Raw genomic sequence first — 19358 nt, forward strand, 5'->3', positions numbered from 1 at the left:
AATTAAACATCCTTGATAGTTGTCTTCATCATAATGCTTGTATTTGTAAATAATATAGTACCTGGGCGCAAAGTTGGACTCTAATGATTTAAAATGCTATAATATTTTGTTTTTTTTTTTGGGAAATGTTCCCTTTATTCGGGAAAAACATAATTGCGCGTTTAATATTATAAGATTTTGATCAAAGAAAATACTGCTTTCCTTTAACCCAATTTATAAGCCAATATTACAAAAAATCTTTAAAAAAACACACACACACAATCTTTTATTTGCCACACCGTGGTTCGATATCAAGTCGTACAAGATAGCTACTAATAAATTATATTTACAATTAAACTCTGAGATTTAAATCAATCTAACTAACTAACTACTTAATTGGTGGTAGGGCTTTCTGCAAGCCTGTCTGGGTAGGTACCACCCACTCCTCATATGTGTTACCGCCCAGCAATACTTAGTACTGTTGTGTCTCGGCGCATTGGCGATGTAAGGAATGATTTTTTTTTTTTTACGACAATGGGCAGTGATGGCCACTTACGATCAACTTAAATCCTGTGTCTGTAGTTACAGTGGCTCATTCGCCTATTAAATCTGAACGCAATCATTTGCTGTTATTCAGTAGAACTTGTAATAAGTGGTCTGTACCACCAATTTAGCTAGTACTCAATTGTCAAAATTTATATTATATTTTAAATCGATCTTAGACGAGTACATATCGATATATCGATCATTAATTTGCGTCCCAATAACGGAATTGATCCGTCACACTACGGACGTCCGTCAAATGTCAATCCTTTTTCTCTGAAGCGTAACTTCGAAGTCATGTGATCCTAGTAACAAGGAAATATTTTTTTAAATAAAAAATATTTTTTAATCCAAGAAAATTGATTACAATTAAAATCGTCAAAATAAATATTACACGCATAAATTGATGTTATAACACTAACATATTTTTTTTCTACGTCACTCATCCAAAGATGTTTTTTATACATTGTTGTGTCAACTCTCCGACTGATCATTGCAACACTTTCAACTGGATATAATTTTCAATCATTAATCGATAGATTTTGCATGAGATTGCTTATTAATTTTGGCGTAAACCAACCATACAGTTATTTATTTATATAAACCTCCAGTCAAGGTTAACATTTACCAATATAGGTTCAGAATAGACCCTACTACTTTAATCCATTAAGCCTGTATCGTTACGCTGAGTGTTAAATTAAATAAATACTACACTAGCGGCCCGCCTCGACATCGACCAGATGAAATAGAAATATTATTATGTTTAATATTAAGAATTATAACGTTAATATTAAGAATTATTAGAGAATCAAGAAGTAACTATATTTTTCTTTCTAACAAAGTAAATTATAAATGGCTCACTGCTTAATGGTTGGTAGATACTTATGTGACATAATTTCAGTGAAATAAATAATTAATTAATTTAATTCCTCACCATGATTTCCTTTACCGGCCAAGCACGAGATCAATTATTATAAATACAAAATATACACATAAAAATTATCTGGCGCTTGGATATGAACCTGCAATCATCTCAAGATTAATATGTTCTTACCTTTGGGTGATCTGTTGTACTATTTATAAAATAAACGTCAACCACACACGAGCTCGTAAAGAGCGGCGGAGGGCTGACATATCACTATTAGAGAGCCACGTGACGTTAAACGTCACGGCATATGAGCCAGTCTTCTGAGACAATAGACATTTTACATTGATAATCTTAAATTTTTTTTAAATGTTCTACCATTTGGAAGTTGATTGATTACGTGAAACCCAATTTCTAGATCGATTACTCAAAGCCTTTCTGTTGCCTAGGTTCGTCCCTTTTGGTTCTATTTGTGACATCATATCCGACATTAATTGATGATTCTGTTTTATTGATAAAATCTCGACCGGCTTGTACATTTAGATGTTTAGAGTTTGTTACTATTAAAAAATAGGCGACGAATTTATGCTGGACTGACGTGCGGCTAGAAAACCTGAATCTTAGCAGACTATTTAGAGCAGACTATTTAAACCAGCAATCTGCTGGTTTAAATAGGGCAAACAAAGACTTCATGTGCTTAATTTGTGTTTATATATTTTTTTATATGATATAGTTAGGCGGACGGGCACACCACCACCTGATGGTAAGTGGTAACCACCGCTCATAGACAAGGGAGCTATAAAAAATATTAAACTAACATCGCCAATACGCCACCAACCTTGGGAACTTAGATATTATGTCCCCTGTGCCTGTTACACTGGCTTGCTCACCTTTCAAACCGGAACACAACAATATTGATCGGTGAGTGAGCCAGTGTAACTACAGGCACAAGGGACGTAACATCTTAGTTCCCGAGGTTTTGGGCCCATTGGTGATGTAAGGATTGGTTAATATTTCTTACAGCGCCATTGTCTATGGGCAGTAGTGACCGCTTACCATCAGGTGACCTATTTGCTCGTCGGCCTACCAAAATAAAAAAAATACTTATTCAACTAAAAGCTAAACCCAAAGCCCGACCACCAACTAAAATTTAACGGGCTCTGTGGTGCAGCGAAACATCGTTGACCTGCATGTATCTGATGTTCTTTTTCATGTGTCGGATTCAATTTTGCCTTTTGACGTGAACGTTAATAATATTAAAAGACCGGCCATGTTTCAAACGGGACTCGTGCAGTGAGAGTACCGTGAGATTATACATATATTAGTAAATCTTTGATAGCGGCTATAAATGTGTGAATATTTTAAACTAATATCCGCGTTATTAAACCCGCATGGCGCTGCATATATTAAACAATTGATATATTAATATATTAAACAATTGACGACCGCCGTGGTCGAGTAGTGTGTACACCGGTTTTCATGGGTACGCCACTCCGAGGTCCCGGGTTCGATTCCCGGTCGAGTCGATGTAGAAAAAGTTCATTAGTTTTCTATGTTGTCTTGGGTCTGGGTGTTTGTGGTACCGTCGTTACTTCTGATTTTCCATAACACAAGTGCTTCAGCTACTTACATTGAGATCAGAGTAATGTATGTGATGTTGTCCAATATTTATTTATTGATTTATTTAAATTACTACTAAATAACTAAATTCAAATATATATTTCTTATATTCAATTAAAAACCTGCGAAATTTATAAAACTACTTATAGCTCACAAACCTACACTAAACACAATTTATCCTATCAAAACGGGTTCCTTGGAACTTGAACTATCTCCATACAAAAAATCATCAAAATCGGAACAGCGGTTTTAGCGTGAAGAGATAACAGAGTTACTTTAATATTTATAATATTACTAAAGATTGTTGATTAATTTTAGTGATAGAAAATCAACAATTAGTTGCACGGGCAAAGTTAACTAACGAAATGTACTTTTAAATCTTACTTTTCTATTTATTTGTTAAGACTTTGTAGCTCCGGGACTGAACTATTACAAGTCTAACTACTTTCCGAGACAGTATACAAGACGCCCCTCTAATGTAGTCTGGCATATCTGCCTGTTCAGTGTGGTTTGCGACCTCTATATTTAAGATAAGGTACAAACAATCTAGTTTAAAATTTAACATTATATATTTTACAGCGAAAACATTCCTATTAACAGTACATTCTAGATTTAAACCAGTAACTTTGGTTAATGATCAAGAATTTCGAGAAATCGTCTAGATTAAAAAAATATATATTTCTATAACGTATTTCTTTTAAACTCTATATATATTTCTTTCAATGTAGTTGTATTATATAAATGAAATGTATTATATATATATATATATATATATATATATATATATAATGATTTAATAAGAGCTCAGTGACCATTTAGAGGCAAAATATAATTTTATAAAGAATTCCTGCCCGGGGCGCTGAGCTCGCCCGGTGCTGAATAAACTCGATCGATAAATATGTTCAACGTTGATAGACACATTTAAGGTTCTATTAAATAATGGAATCGATGGTGGTCAAAAACTTTCTCGTCAGAAGATTTCTAGTTTACATTGTATACTTTAAACTTTTGCTAATTGAATTATTTGAATATTAATTTATGATCGGGTTTTAAACTTGACTGATGATAAAGTTATGAAACAATACGTTGATATAAATTCGGTTGCTTCACATGAAATGGATATTTTTGTTCCTTGTCTCGATGGAATCTACGTAATTAAGTGCCTGCTTAAATCTGCAGGTAATTTTAATTGAAATTTATTTAAAAGTGCTAATTGGAGTCAAAATGAATGGAGAATATTTTGATTTTGTTTTATAACAGACATAATCAGCGTTCATTCTACAAATAAGAATTTTATTATGTATACCAATATTATAAATCATAAAGTAACTTTTTCTAATGGTCTGTCTGTCCGTCTGTCTCTGTTACCCTTTCACGGCCAAGTCACTGAACCGGATTCGATGGAATTTCGTCCTGAATGAACCTGCGGCTTTACCTTTGCTTTATAAAACTTTACCTATAGCACACAAAGCGTCACTCACATTTAACTACTCGTGGGTGAATTGACAACCGCCCCTGAAACGCGAGCCAAACCGCGGGCGACAACAAGTATTTTATATATTGTTTACTTGGTGGTAGGGCTTTGTACAAGCCCGTCTGGGTAGGTACCGCCCACTCATCAGATATTCTACCGCCAAATAACAGTACACTGTATTGTTGTGTTCCGGTTAGAAGGGTGAGTGAGCCAGTGTAATCACCAAGGGACATAACATCTTAGTTCCCAAGGTTGGTGGCGCTTAGGTGATGTAAGGAATGATTAATATTTCTTACAGCGCCTTTGTCTATGGGCGGTGGTGGCCCATATGCTCGTCCGCCAATCGATGCCATAAAATATATATATATATATATATATATATTGTAAACAAAAACAATGTACGTAAAACTTAGAAGTAACTGCGCAGTTACACCCGCTTTAAGTTTAGACCATTGACGTGACAAGCGCGTAATTTATGTTCTTTTACGTAATTTTTATTAACACGAGTAACGATAAACTTTTAACCAAGTTTGCGATTCCGAAAAGTTAATACCTTCTAAAAGGGGGTGAAGTGTTTGTTTCGGTAATGAGACACACGGATCCGTGTTGATACTTATATATTTGCCGATTATATTTAAAGATAATTTTTAATGTTATTGCGCTCTTCAATTCAACTTAACAATATTAGCTAGAGTCTGCGTTAACTCTATTTAGTACTCCTGACTAGTACGCTTCATAAATCTTTTATTATGACAGTTTAAAGCTCTTTTAAATTACTTGAATAAAATACGTTAATATTTTAATTGATGATTTCGACTTATTTTAATAAATGATTTTGAAAAACGAAAAAAAGATAACGATAGAAACGTTTATTTTATTTAAGTAATTTTGATAATTCATATTAATTTTATTTTTGTAACAAAGTTCTTTTAGAGTGAATTGGCAGAAATCGTCACGTAAAAAATATACAACCTTCAGATGACCTCGCCCCCTCTTTCTCCTTCTCTCTGCCTCTTTCTATTCTGTACTGTTTTTAATATTATTGTTTAAGATTGTTTTTTATTATTGCTTTTATTCGTGCAGATTTTTTAATATATATTTTTTTCTTTTAATTATTTTCTTTTATTTTGCAGTCGTTGTCAATATATGTATCTGTCATAATACATAGCGAAAACAGCCTTTATTTTTATATACTCTTGCACATATTAAACATTACATTAAAAAAAAAAAAAAACTAACTTTAAATTTAGAATTCCGAAATCGATTCAGACTACAATTAGAATTAGAATTTAAATATCACGTGATATTGTTCCAGGGTGTTCTCAGAGAGCTCGAACAAAAGAAACCACAACTGGACGAGCTTCTCCACACGGCCGAGAGTTTGAAAGGCACCGAAAATAGGCAACAACTTCATGGCAAAGGTTTGTTATTTTATATCAGACTCTGATACAATAATGCGTATTCGTATTATCAGTTTTCATTAGAGAATAAGTCTTCGAGCAGCGATTCTGTAAAGATTGTGTCAGACTGATATCATAATTTAAAAAGGTTTAGCTTTATTACTTTGATTGTGTTTAGAACGATCTTATTTCATAATTATAAATATGATATAATAACTTTATTGTACACCGATAAACTAAATCATAAAAACAGACAGGAATGTACAAGGGGCAACCATATCGCTAAGATAGTGATCGAAAGAAAAGGATACCAGTGTTGCTAGTACTTAATGCAGACGGAGACTAATATTGGGACGAATAACTAGAAATTGTTTGTTTAAAAAAAATTGTAGCTATTAGAATTTATACCAGAACCCTTTCACTTAAATTTTATTAGTCAGATTTTCTTTAGTTTTGAAGAAACTATGTAATATCATAATAGAGCATAATTGAAATATAAAAAATTCGAAACAAAATTTAAAACACGTAAAAAATTTTAGAAAACATTTTGTGACAGTTTAATTTTTATTGAAAGTTAATTTCATTTTATTGAATATGCTATTCTTTACAAAATAAATTCAGTTATATATGTATATAAAAGAATACTCTTATTGAATATAACTTAATAAGGCTTTTTAATTCACGGAAAGCCTGGATATAATCACCATTATTAACATTAGAGCAATTCTGTTAAAATACACTCGAAACTCATCTCAGAACGAAAACGTGAAGTGTTAGCGATATGCGACATTCACTATAAATATTATAAAATTTAAAGGATCTGCGTATCAAAATGACGTAGCACCGTAAGTCGGTTGTCAACATTTCACAAGTGATACTAAGTGTATTATTACAGAAGACTAGTGGTTTTACAATTGGGTCGTTACTGTTTGTCAGATTTCATACGTTTAGATTTGAGGTAACGTCAACTCTAGCCAAAGTGACTGTCGATTTCGTAGAATGATTTTCATTGTACTGATTGAGTATAAAATTATTAGATGTTGGCAATATTTTTATGATTTTTTCGCAAATGTAAGCGTGTATAAGAAATATGATCACAGGGAAACCGGGGATATCTTTCGCGTACATAATAAAATATTAAAGAATACGCCATATCCTTAAAAATGTTTTGACTACAACAATGACCATTGTTTATTTATTTATATTTTTTGTAACATGTATTGATGGACGTGCTAATGGACCACCAAACTTGAGAACTAATGTTATGTCCTTGTGACTGTAGTTACAGGCACAAGTCAGAATATATGAACAGAGACTGGTACCTGGCGCTTACCACCAAGGAACTCTCTTGTAGATCTCTCTTATGAACTTTCATTCTCTAGAGGATGAATGACGGAAGTGACTTTTATTATTATATTTTCTATAAAAAAATTATGATGTCATATAAACTATTATCTTCTATGAGAGATATTCGTTTCGAAAAACGGTTGTGTTGTATGAGTTTACTTAAACACTAATATCGAAAGTCTTAACATCAATTTTCGGCTTTCTATTTTGAAAAATAGCTTCAGACTTCTTAAATAATAAGTCTCAGTAAATAATAGATATGCATTTGTTTTTAATATACACTTCACGTAAAGTCTACGCGCTTTATTTAGCTAGGGTTAGTCTAATGAACGGCTTTAATTGGAGAACTTTCTAGAGAAATGTTATAACTTTCTAACCTTGACCGGTCATTGGTAGTTTAATTTAAAAACTTTGACTACAAGTTGCTTTAGCCACTTCTAATATATAATAGTATAATATATAAAGGGTTATCTATTATATAAGACTTCTCGCAAGCCTGTTTGGGTACTCATCAAATATTCTGCCGCCAAAAACCTGTAAACCTTAACCTTGGTTTCTCTGTAATTTAATAAAGTTTCACAATCTTAAATCTATTATAAATCCGAAAGGCTTAAATTGATTATTACAATTAAATCTTGCTGTATTAATATATTTTTCTTAAAACAATTAGATCGTAATATTTTGATTTAATTCTATCAAGATAATGAATATCTATTATAGTATTTTTGTAAATATTTCTTTTATCAATTTTAATAGTGACCTCCGTTATAACTTGTAGATGTTTCTCTGTAATAAAAATTATTCTCCAAAGATATTTGCGTCAAACAATCTAACCAAAGACTGAAATCTTTGGATCAATTATTTTTCGTTGTTCCAATATTGTGTTTCTTCCTTATTAAATCAAATTGTACTAAACCAATCAACACATAGCTTAAGTCTTTATGTAAATTTGTAACTACTATAACTGAATTAGTCAAGACTAGGCTAGACTAGACTAGAATATACTAGACTATTGTATGTATATATAATATTTACATACATAAATCTTCTGCAATTGGCTACGTAACTGACCTTATAACGATTTGACTTATTTTGATAAATTTTTGGTCCCTGTTTGGTTTAAATTAGTCCTTATTAGGTAGGGGGCGCTGCGATCCGTAAATAAATTTCTTATTACACCCAGAGACTGACAGCTAGTGTATAGTAAATTATATTCTAGACTGAATACTAAAATCATTCAATTTATCTTTTTTGTATACATTTCTGCAATATTTTTGTGTTATCGTTTGAATCTTGTACTTTGCGTGTAAATATCTTAATATGTCTAGTATCCTAGATAACATGTTAAATTGTCACTTATAACTACGTTGTCTAGGGATTATGGCTAATTAGCCATAAGATCCTTGTACTATTCAATTGATGATTAATTTTTAATGCTTCTCTGGGCTTCCGTTGTGTGATATAAAACTATTAATAATAATATATGACTAAAATTCTTCGAATGTTCTAGAAACTTCTAAGGTTATATTTGATTACGGTTTCTAAAAAAAATCTGTTTTCAATGCCGCAATTTAATTTATTTATTTTTATTTAATATATCCTTTTTATTTATCTCGATTTCACTTGAAGGGGTGCTAAATTCGACGTTTTCTTTTATTTATTCCTTTATATAACCCTACCGTTACAACGACTCCGTTCGAATTTGATGTTATCGCGTTTAAAACCTTATTTACTCAACCTTAGGGTCTATAATCAAACACTTTGTTTATGGGTCTGTAAAGCTGTAAATCTTCGACCCTCGCGAAACGAAGTATAATGGGTATTAAGATGCAAGCGATTATAACATTTGTAGTTATACGTATAAGATAAAAAATGCTAGGATTCCCTGTACATATACTTTAATCTATTATGGCAGTAGTTAGATTCTAATGGTAAGTAGTCTTATCAGGAATGTTTTTTTTTTACTTAATAATAATCAATGCTAAGAAATTCAGAAAATATTAAGAAAAAGTTAAGGAGCAGTGCTTGTAACGCTTTCTTCAATCTATTATATTATAACAAAGCTGAAGATCTTTGTTTAAACGTGCTCATCACTGGAACATGGAGTGGAGTGGAGTCGGAATTGAAAAAAATATGTTCGCATGTGATAGGTCAATTCTTGAAAGAACCTTGAGGTATGTTATAGGCTATTAAAACAGGGTACGGCTCAGGGGAGCAGAAACGCTTAACGCATAACGTGTGATAAATCACAGAAGTGTTAGTCAAGTTTACGTTAGTGTACCTACGTATAAAATAGATGATTAAATATTCCTAATATAACCTTCAAATGTGAATAGACGAAATTTCCAGGACCAGTTTGTCTTTTTTGACTAGCTGATGAATTTACGTTTTGAAAACATTCTACTGTGAAAATAACTTATATTTATCTACGTAAACGTCATAAGACGATTGAATTATTATTATTATTTAGCATTAGGGCAACTTAATATAAAGTAAGTATAAGCTTTAATACAAAAGTATGAATTGTTGTGTTAGGGGCTTGAAGGGTGAGTGATGCATAGACACCAAGGAATTGTTAATATTTATCACAATTCCTTTATCTATGGGCGGTTATTATAAATTATCAGATCAGATCAAATGATCAGATGAACTATTCGTCCATCCACCTACCTATTGCATAAAAAAATATATTAAATTTTATTAATTAAGTATCTGCAATAAAACGTTTTTCAGATTTCAATTTAACTATATTTTTACTTGGTTACTCACATCCTGACACTAAATACTTAGTATAAAATCAAAATCAAAATATTCTTTATTCAAGTAGACTCACAACAGCACTTTTGAATCGTTATGTTACACTGTGATATTTATATAATACTGTTCCTGTTTAAATGACCAGCCAATGTAGTTAAGACACAAGGGACATAACATTTTAGTTTCCAAAGTGAATTTCGATGTGAGGGACGATTGACACTCAGTGCGTCAATAGCTATGAAAGGTGACCACTGACCATCAGGTAATCAATGGGCCGTATGTATAAAATGTAAAAAAAAAGATTCGAACCCACAACAATGACAACGTGATCTTTCCACTGGACCATTAACGCGATAACAATGTATTTGTAAAACAGAGGAACTCGCTTAAACGCTCTACCCCCGTATCTAGATTTATCGGGGACAACATTAATCTTTTTAAACGATTCAGAAATTAATCGGTACGAATTCACGGCGCTCTGTTCTGTTATAAATCAAATCCTTACTCGTTATTAAGTTAATTGTTTTAATTCGTGTTGTATTTGAAAATTATTTTGTAACAGTGTATTTAATAAAAAAAAAAAAAAATCGCGTTATAATTTTTTCAATTGTAAATCGTGTGGATAAATTCTGATTGTGTGTTGGTATTAGTGTGCGTTTATGTAAGTAATTTTTGGTATGTATGTATGTGTGTATAAACCAAATGCACGAGTCACTGAAAATGTGCTAACCTGCTTGCGGAATAAGTTACATTCTTTATGCCTGTCGTTACTCTGGCTCACTCACCCTTCTCATCACAGGAGACATTTGACGAGTAATTGTTACATACCCAGATGGTCGTGGATAGAGCCCTCCTATGAAATATTCTATATCATTTACTTTAAAATATAAATACATAGAATGTTTTGAATTGTTTGAATTCATGGGTTTCAATTTGAATTTTAATTACACGGGATAAATTTGATAGCATCATACGATGTAGGTCGTAAAATATACGAAGAAATTAGGATCAAGAGTCGAAAGGGATTTGGACTCTTAATGAAAGCTGGATATGAAATATTTAGCTTTTGCTGAATCCTTGTTATTTTAGACTTCCCTTTCGACGTACATTTAACAATATTGAAATTCTAAAGAAAAATATTTATTACATGATATGTCGGACGGTAAATGGTCCACTCGATGGTGAACACTGCCCATAGACGCTCATAAAGGCGCATAAGCGCTGTAAGAAATATGAAGCACTCCTTACATCGCCAATGCCACATTGGGAGCTAAAATGTTACGTCCCTTGCGTCTGTAGCTACACTGTCTCACACACGTCTCAAATCACACAACAATACTAAGTATTGCTGATTGACGGTAGAATATAATGACTGGGTGGTACCTATCCTGTCTGGGTAGGTACTACCCTTTCGCACGAAGCCCTACCACCAAGTAAATCAGATCATTGTCTGATTTTTGGGCATAATATAAATAAATATAATTTTTTAACTTAATGTGTTATCAATGTATTACTGAAACTTTGTTTTTACATTTTCTTCATTCAATTTTCTGAGAGCTAATATCAATATAATAATAACTGAATTAATTCACGGGTAGTATTTATAAACCAGCCATGAAAAAACGTTTCTTTCGTATCTTGTAGATGTTCATTTTCTTGTCTGTTTAGTTTAAACATATTTCCAGATAAAGTTTTTTCTTGCTAATTAGTCGTTGACTACGCTGCCTTCACGAAATTGAATCCTTTCCCTTGAGACGGCAGGCTGTATACATTAGTTTTTACAATTTTAATAATGAGTTTTATTTCAAGACACTAAAATACATTATCATTCACCTTCACGAAATTGAATCCTTTCCCTTGAGACGACAGGCTGTATACATAAATTTTTACAATTTTAATAATGAGTTTTATTTCAAGACACTAAAATGCATTATCCAATGTAGCCTTTCTAACTACAACAAATAGCAACGATTAGAGGAATCTGAACTCTATGCAGTAGAAGTAAAAGATTAAAATAGTTTGAACGGATGTACGTAACATGGGTTATGAATTGTTAATTAATGAATAATTAGCATTATTCAGAGTACTATAAATTGATTCCGGTCATTTTGTAGTACTGAAAAATTACTTGAGGAATGTATGGTGCTGTAGAAAATCAATATTTGCTTGGAACATCGACACCAAATAGCGCGCCTGTTGGTCTTCTACAGGTTATTCGGCAAGCAAATGAGTGAGATGGATAGCGAGCTCAGGAGCTGCATAAATATTACTAAACACCCCCCTCCCCCTTGATACTTTACCATCGTACAACTAAGTTTATCTTGGAGATCCAATACGGAACGAAAATTCGAATCGGAGAACCAAGGTTACCCACATAGCTCAGCGAATGAGCAAGCTGAAATGGCAGGTCATGTGTGCCGCAGAATCGATTGACCTTTGGAATAGACTAGTTCTTAGTGGAGAACGCGTGGTGAACCCAGTGTTGGGCGTTATAACTAGATGGAGCAGCTGAAGATTCAACTGGTGGCGTGTCATGAGAGGCCTATGTTCAGTAGTGGACTGAAATAGGCTGATGATAACAATGCTTAAAGCGCTTGTTTTATTTAACAATTTTCTCATGCGCACGACCAAGTTTTGTAAGGAGCAAAGATGGCCCTAATAATCATGATTCAGATGTTTTTAAAACAAAAGCGAATAGACATTTTCTAGTAAGGATAATCCACTTTCAAATAAATCAGCGCTCATCAGTTCATACAACTCAAGCGTGAACCTAAAGCTGTGATTACTCTAACTGGCTGTTATGCTGATGTTAGAGGTTGTGTTCCCACTTACGTACGTTAATTAGTAGTAAACTGACGTACCCCTACAAAACTATACATTCTCAAACTGCGTTACACGTTCATAGATACGTGTAACTTTGTATTTATATATAATGTAACTTTATCTTTGTACGCTATTGTTAGTACAAATTCTACAGTAATGTAATAAAATATTATTAAATAAACTTTCACCAGGAACTTTATCGAAAATCTGAAACATTCAAATGCTCCAGTGTCCGTTTTCTTGTTTTTTTTTTTATTGCCGGTTGACGGATTGGGGAATGATAAGTGGTCACCACTACCCAGTATATAGACATTGGCACTATATAAAATTTCAATAATTTCTTACATTACTAATGCGCCACGAACTTCGGGAACGCAAGTTAGACTGACTCACTCATCCTTCAAATACAACAAAACTAAGTATTACTTCTTGCCGGTAGAATAAATGGTGAGCGGGTGGTGACTACTCAGACTGACTTGCGCAAATCCCTACTACTTCGATTTTGGTTTCTATTTTAAATAGTACGGCAATATTGTCGCCCTAAAGGAGTACTTTAGCAAAATCCCTTCTAAGCGATTGCCTACGGCATGAGGTAACCTACTTTCTAAATATAATTCCCTTAGCTTCACTAGTTTCGACTCTATGATACATCACTCAACATATTGTTTCATATGTATCTATAACTAGCTAAACTCACTCCTTTACACACGCGGAACTTTATAGCACACCTTCAACCTCCCATTTTACCCCCTCGAGGGGTGTATTGAAGAAGTAGCCTTTGTCCTGTACCGTGATTCAAACTATCCGTATAACGAATTTCATCTAAATCAGTTCAGTTCAGGCTTAAACGTCAAGAAGTAACAGACAGAGTTACTTACGCATTTATGATATTAGTAGGGATTATGATATTTAATATACCGTTTGGTAGGCTGTGGATTATCATGAAAGTAATATAATATTAGGAAAGATAGCATTAGCAGCCTGTAAATTTCCCACTGCTGGGCTAAAGGCCTCCTCTCCCTTTGAGGAGAAGGTTTGGAGCATTTTCCACCACGCTGCTCCAATGCGGGTTGGCGGAATACACATGTGGCAGAATTTCGTTGAAATTAGACACATGCAGGTTTCCTCACGATGTTTTCCTTCACCGCCGAGCACGAGATGAATTATAAACAAATTAAGCACATGTAAATTCAGTGGCGCCTGCCTGGGTTTGAACCCGAAATCGTCGGTTAAGATGCACGCGTTCTAACCACTGGGCCATCTCGGCTCTGAATTATCATGAAAGTAATATAATATTAGGAAACATAGTCTAAACAAAATCTTAAACATTATTTATGATTGCAATTATCTTATTTAAATTATATTTATTTCATTTGTACTCATTTAACATTATATTTAATTAAATGTATATATACGTATATTTATATTATGTATGAGTATTTTTTGTTTGTTTTCTGGCATAGAATTGTCATAATTGCACTAACCCGATTCCTTACTAATATTATAATGTTAGGGATTGTTTAAAATAAGGCCCCTTTCGACATCTTTAATCTAATTAATTATTATTTATTTAATTTTCCTTTTATATATATTGTGCGCAATACAGAGTTCTCCTTTTTCAAAAGGTATGACACCTCGCCTTTTTACGACCACTGGTGATAAGTCAGGTTGATTTTCCGTCCAGAGAGAAAATGTTATTGGTATTCTAGTCACCATTACACACGATCATGACTTGTACATAAGACATTTGGATTCTGATCTGTATATAATAAACGAAGATAATCACCGATTTTCTTAAATACTTTTCTCGAACGCATTCAAATTCAGAACATAGATTAGCTATACGCTGTACATTTCATTGATAAACGTTCGAATTGAATGAATGATTAATATTTATCGTATATTTATATATACTATGCCTAATTTAATAATAGCACTGAGTTTATAACTTTACTAAAGAGCGTATTATATATTTTTGTATTTGTATTTAATAACCGGTTTTTTAATATAAGAACTTAAACTTGTGAATGAAAGTCTTAAATATATGCTAGACGTTAAATTCGAAAGTCCCCTTCGTATAACGCAGCGTAGAGGGCTCGTAGATGCGTAGGGCTACGGAGGGTTGTAGAGATAAGAGACGCGTAGACGGCTACGGGGCGTATTGTAGTAATGTAGCAGTATCGACAAGTTAAATTATCGACGTAATTCGTTATAATAAATATAATTTACACTTATATTTATTTTTACAAGTTATTTATCGTAATTTCATTAATAATGAATGAATAATTCGAATTCAGTATATGTTACCTTTATTATGTTTATTTTTTAAAATATTTCATTATTTAATGTTATGTACTATTAAGTGTTATTATTTAATATTACAAAGAATTAATTATTAACGAAAATCAATAATATATTCAAACATATTGACTTATAATTACAATCTTAATATTTAACCTTTGTTAAATAACTAATAAAAAGTTTGTTAGCAGAACGTATTTATTATAATTATTTATTTTTTAACTATATTTTTAAATTAAGAAATATCCATGTTAATATAACGGGTATAGTCCGTCCATTTGATATATTTTATATCGTTATTAGTGAGCTTATGTTGGATATATTTGTAAATAAAATAAAAACGGATATAATAAAAAAATATCGTTAGATCAATCCCCTCACTACTCGCTGCAGGCGTGGCCGTGTCAATATGAACAGCGGACGGTGGCGACCGTACACTGCCATTGAACACTCATTGTACAATTCCGCTTTACGCCTCATAGACTTTACCACTTAAACAATAGGGACTATAATATCATTGTATATTCAAACATAACACCGCACTGGACGCTTTTTATTCAATAAATCTGTTTTTAAAAACGTACCCGCTTCATTGTTTTATATTTATATTTAAACTACAGTTTGAATTATTATCGTTTGAAGATTCTTATTATATTACTTAAGATGCAATGTTTTTGTCTTTAATGAAATGAATTTTAGACATATTAATTTTATTTTTTGGTAAAGTTAGTAAAATTCGTATGCTCTTTCATACTTAATATATATTTATATAAAGCTTCCTCCGTTTTGAACCTGAACTGTTAATATAACATTGAAATTTATATATTTGTAATCGTCTTTCGGATTATAGAATAATCATGCTTTTTAATTTTAATTTTATTTCGTTGTGTGATTTTAGTTAACTTACCTTCAGAGGTACTTCTGTATTTTATCACATACATTCACTAGTGTTAGGACTTTGTGGAGTCCTGGATTCCATCCTGGATAAAAAGCTAATCATCAAATGACTGAATAATATAATTTTCTGTATTCTAGTTTCAAAATCAAGTAAGCCTTAATAAGTATCCTTTAAGATACAACGAATATGTCATTCAGGTAGTGATTTATTTTGACTAATGGTATCTCAAGTTCAGTGCTCAGCTTAGTCATAAAAAAATACTATGTCTATGATATGCGAATCGTTATATTGACACGCTATGAATCTGTTGCTTCTTTTGAACAGCAAACTGTTTGTTTACGTTTGTGATTGGTACTGTTCGTGATACATGCATGTAGTATATAAAACGACTCTGTATTAATATTAATTTAGTAAATTATATTTGTTCATTCATTAACCAATATTGTTACAAATTGTTTTTCTGTTGTTTGCAATTGAAGCGTATAAAACTAATAATTTCATATATTTTTATTGTGGAAAGATTAAAAAAAAAAAAATCAGGTCGTCTATAAATTTTGTTTATTCGTCAAAACTTATGTCGATAATTATATAATGGGATGTCTAAAATAAGATTTCTCTGAGATTTTTATTTGATTATTATTGTGTATATTTTCTTTTTCGTTAAGTTTTTTTAGTGAGTGCAATGACTTTATACCAGAATAGAGAAACTTCAAGAGATACTATCAAACTCAAACTGTTATTATATTAAATATATGTATATCAAAGAATAAATTTCGATTGATTTAATAAATAATTTAAAATTATAATAGTTAACTAGTTAAAAAGGACAGGTATACCAATGTTCTGGTCACAAACTCAAGTCCCGAAGACATTCAGTTATTTTATCGCGGAGAACGTGATCGTTAACCTATTTGAGCGGGAGGGGCAGTCGTTGCCCGCCCGCCCTGACGGCGACACGTATTGAGGCCTGATTCAAACATATCATAGTGTTTCTAAGTGTTTTTTTTATAAGCGTGAGTTTAATTGTGATGGTAAATTGTGTAGTTCATTTTGACGGTATAACCTTTAGTCACGGTATTGCCTTTTAAATTTTGTGGTATTATTTAAAAACTTCGTAAGCGTAAGTCTATCAAAACATATTTGTAAAAAAATAAATAGCCGAACAAACGAATTCGATATTCAAATACGTATTTTTAAAGTGCACGGATTATATGGGTGAATGTATTAATAATATACTGGCAATCAAAGTAGTGATGTGATGAATTATGCTAATTATTTATCGATTGAATCACGTGGATAATTTTAATGTACGTGTCATCCATTTTGACTTGTTCATTTCTGTAATTAATTCGAAATATAAACGGAAATCGTTCTAAATTTAAATCATGAAGTCGTTGATTTATCGACGATTTAAAATTGTGTTATCAAACTTATACGTTATACGTAATAAATTGAATGCGAAAAATACATTATGTCCAGAAATCTCGTCTTAAGATATATTTAGTTTCTATTGCCACTGTTATTATAATCTAAATATACTCATCACTAACAGTAACTAAATAACGTATCATCTAGACAATACTAAAGCAATCTTCGCGAAAATTTATAATGCATTTAATTTAATCTCACATAAATGACATTAAAGTAAATTTATTTATAATAACGGTTTGTAGTTTGCACAGATGTTTTTTCATATATTTTCAAAGTAAGAATATAAATAAAAAGGGGAATAAAATACATATAAACATACTGACACTTGAATATTTAACTCGCAAAGTCTTTCAGAATATGTGAAAGAAAACAATATTTCAAATTAAAGGTCCCAAAAAACAAAAGACACGATGACAGACCGCTAAACATTATCAATTGAAACGGAAAAGTATGCGTAACGCCCAGTATCCTTAAATGTTATCCCCGGGTCAAGATCCGGTCTAAATAAGTTATCACCTGGGCACGAGGTCAAATGCGAGGCTTTTTGTTTATCAGGTCAACCCTTCCCGGGTTTAACGTTATGATTTTATTTAAGGTCTCTTCGACCCTGAACGTGCAAACTAATGTTCAACCAAGGAACAGTTGTTGTGATTTACGGCACAATAAATAATACATTACAGTAATAACAGGCACGAGGAACGTGACGAACTTGTATAAGGTGGTCGTTTGTAATTTTTGGCATGTCTAACGCCATTTTTCAGTGGTCGATGTTACTAAAGAAAATAATGTCTCGTTTGCCTCTTCTTCTTTTGCGTGTAAAATTAAAAAAAAAAAGCAGTGCTTACATATTATAAAAATACATCGACATCATCCCTACTTGACTCCACATTGATTCGTTCGATATCCGTTCTAATCCACCAAGAAATGGCCCAAGAAATTCGAACGTACAAATCTTCTTAATTATTTTCGTGCAGTGTTGTAAAGCTTCGACCTTAAATTAATTGAATAATATCAAGCAAATGATGATGATAGTTTTGATGATCACAAATAATGTACTAGTTGTCCCTCGCGGCTTACCTCGCGTTTAGATGTTGGACGTCAGGTGTTAGGCTTATAAAAGTCCTTACTTGGAGTTCAAACTTGCTGTAAACCAAATTTCATCAAAGTTTACCATTCATATGGTTCAGTGATTTGGCAGGGAAAGAGCAACAGACAGACAGACAGAGTTACTTTCACATTTATAATATTACAGACAGACAGAGTTACTCAGTAGTATTAGTATAGATATTTAACATGAAATTGATAAAAGACGGAAAGAAATATAGATTAATTAAAATTTTCGCAATTAGTTGAACTTTGCTAATGAATCAATTAGCGCTATTTAATCTTATGTAAAAAATTCAATTAAATAAAACATATTACATAATATCAGGTTATATAGGTAATGAAAATGCGAAGAGTCTTTATATATAAGTTTAACTGTATTTTATTAATACCTCTTTGATTTAATTGGTTTTCGCTAGTTTCGCTACACTTGGTGGTAGGGCTTCGTGCAAGCCCGTCTGGGTAGGTACCACCCACTCATCAGATATTCTACCGCCAAACAGCAGTACTTAGTATTGTGTCTACAGGCACAAGGGACGTAATATCTTAGTTCCCAAGGTTGGTGGCGTATTGGTGATGTAAGGAATGGTTAATATTTCTTACGACGCCATTGTCTATGAGCGGTGGTGACCACTTCCCATAAGGTCTTTACCCGACAGTCTACCTATATTATAAAAAAAGTCTAGCATATCAGTTTAGTAATCATATCGTATATTTGAATAGAATAGTCGTATCGAATATACGAACATGACTATATAAAGGCTAATATTCTTAATAATAAAGTACGTACTCTTGTAGATTTGTATACTGGTATAT

General features: G+C 32.3%; 1 protein-coding gene across 4 annotated transcripts in view; it reads left to right on the forward strand.

Moving 5' to 3' along the window:
- The window catches only part of LOC113403803 (dystrophin, isoforms A/C/F/G/H-like), a 580208-nt gene that overhangs the window by 139458 nt on the left and 421392 nt on the right, over positions 1-19358 (forward strand). For all 4 annotated transcript variants that reach the window (XM_026644400.2, XM_026644401.2, XM_026644404.2 and 1 more), the window contains one exon: positions 5797-5902. In XM_026644400.2, the coding sequence (XP_026500185.2) occupies positions 5797-5902 (106 nt within the window). The remainder of the gene's footprint in view (positions 1-5796; positions 5903-19358) is intronic.

This window comes from Vanessa tameamea, chromosome 20 (assembly GCF_037043105.1).
Source record: "Vanessa tameamea isolate UH-Manoa-2023 chromosome 20, ilVanTame1 primary haplotype, whole genome shotgun sequence".
Taxonomy (NCBI): Eukaryota; Metazoa; Arthropoda; class Insecta; order Lepidoptera; family Nymphalidae; genus Vanessa; species Vanessa tameamea.